Source organism: Chinchilla lanigera, unplaced genomic scaffold (assembly GCF_000276665.1).
Source record: "Chinchilla lanigera isolate Chin_1 unplaced genomic scaffold, ChiLan1.0 scaffold00028, whole genome shotgun sequence".
Lineage (NCBI taxonomy): Eukaryota > Metazoa > Chordata > Mammalia > Rodentia > Chinchillidae > Chinchilla > Chinchilla lanigera.
The window spans coordinates 5,807,525-5,809,014 of NW_004955429.1; the positions used below are offsets into that span (position 1 = coordinate 5,807,525).

A 1,490-nucleotide genomic window follows, 5' to 3' on the forward strand; every position below is an offset into this window, starting at 1 on the left:
TTTGAAATCTAGGATAGTAATACAGGGAAGTTGTTACTACTTAGGGTAGGTGATGCGGATACAGAAGAAGGTCTGTCACAAAGTTGAGGCTTAATCCTCAAACCCCCTTTCAGGCTAACGAAATAAAACGTGGCTTCCTACCAGACAGCTACAGTCTGAATTTCTGATTCGGTTCATTTTTACCAATTTAATTACTTTAAAGATATAGACATCACCATCGGGTACAACACAAATAACTTTTAGAAAAAAGGTGTAAATAGCATTTATTAACGAGGCTGAGAAATAAACCACATCTGACAATAAATAAGCATGAAGTCTGCTGGCCAGGGAGTTCTTCCAGCCAACAACGCCGTTCTGTCAAAGGTGCTGGGGAATCATACGCTATTGCATATTTTTAGAAAATCGGGATAAATTATATAAATTATATATTTAAAAAGAAATCATCTATGTCATTAACTCAACGGAATAATAAATAGATAAATAACAAACAGTTGATTGCCATTAGAAAAATCTGATTCTTAAATTACATTTACATCGTAGATATTTACATGTACAATATGCACGGTCACAGTTAGATCCCAAGCCGAGTGTGGGCCCTCTCAGGACACAAACTCAAAGGGCGGTTCGTTTTCTATGTTGTTGAACGAAGACCTGCTGTTGAGTTTTCTGGGGTCCTCTGGGGTCCACACTTTGGCCGTTCGGATGATGTTTTGTTCTTTGAGTTGTTTTTCGTCAGTCCACGAGAGAGAGTGACCCGCGAGGGGAGGGAGGCCATAATCCGGGTCGTTGGGGGAAGGGGAACCTGGGGAGTCAAAAAAAGAAAAGAGACTGAATATCCAACCAGTTCCCAGGGCTTCCCTCCGGTCCTGGGCACTTTGACTCCGAGTACACCTTAGACTGTACTGGAAAGACCCCGTCACCCTCCCCGCCGAGCCCTCAGCGCCCCCGCCCGGTGATCCCAGGAGTTGTGATTCTTGTGGGGGACGCGTACTCGCCTCTCCTGAGCCGTGGTCAAGTATCAAGAAGTAAACAAAAAAAAAAAACCCAACCACCTTAAAGTGAAGCTTGCGCTCAAGGCTGCGCGCGCCCACCCATCATCCCTCCATCCGTCCTTCTGTCGGTCTGTCAGTGCACGTGTCAGTCTGTTCCCCCTCCCCTCCGGGGCCTTCCCGTGCCCGCGCTGGTCTCCCCGAGCCAAGACGCCAGCGCACTTACGCGTGCCCCGGTGGCAGATGATGACCTTCTGGGCCTGGCCGGCCGGGCTGTCCCCGCCCAGGCGCCCGCCGCTGCCCGGCCCCCCGCAGCCGCCCGCGCCGCCGCCCCGCAGGGGCAGGTCCGCCTGCACCAGCTCGCTGAGGAAGTTGATGTAGCCGATGGCCAGGCGCAGCGTGTCCACCTTGGAGAGGCGCTTCTCGTAGGGCAGCGTGGGGATGTGCGAGCGCAGCCCCTCGAAGGCGTCGTTGATGGACTGCATGCGCCGCCGCTCGCGC

At 51.6% G+C, this 1,490-nt stretch overlaps 1 protein-coding gene across 1 annotated transcript in view; it reads right to left on the reverse strand.

Moving 5' to 3' along the window:
• Positions 1-279: 279 nt before the first annotated feature.
• Ptf1a (pancreas specific transcription factor, 1a) overlaps positions 280-1,490 on the reverse strand; it is a 1,719-nt gene continuing 508 nt past the window's right edge. The window contains exons 2-3 of the mRNA XM_005387232.1: positions 1,216-1,483; positions 280-802 (exon numbers count right to left, since the gene is read on the reverse strand). Coding sequence (XP_005387289.1) covers positions 600-802; positions 1,216-1,483 — 471 coding nt within the window. The 3' untranslated portion in view covers positions 280-599. The remainder of the gene's footprint in view (positions 803-1,215; positions 1,484-1,490) is intronic.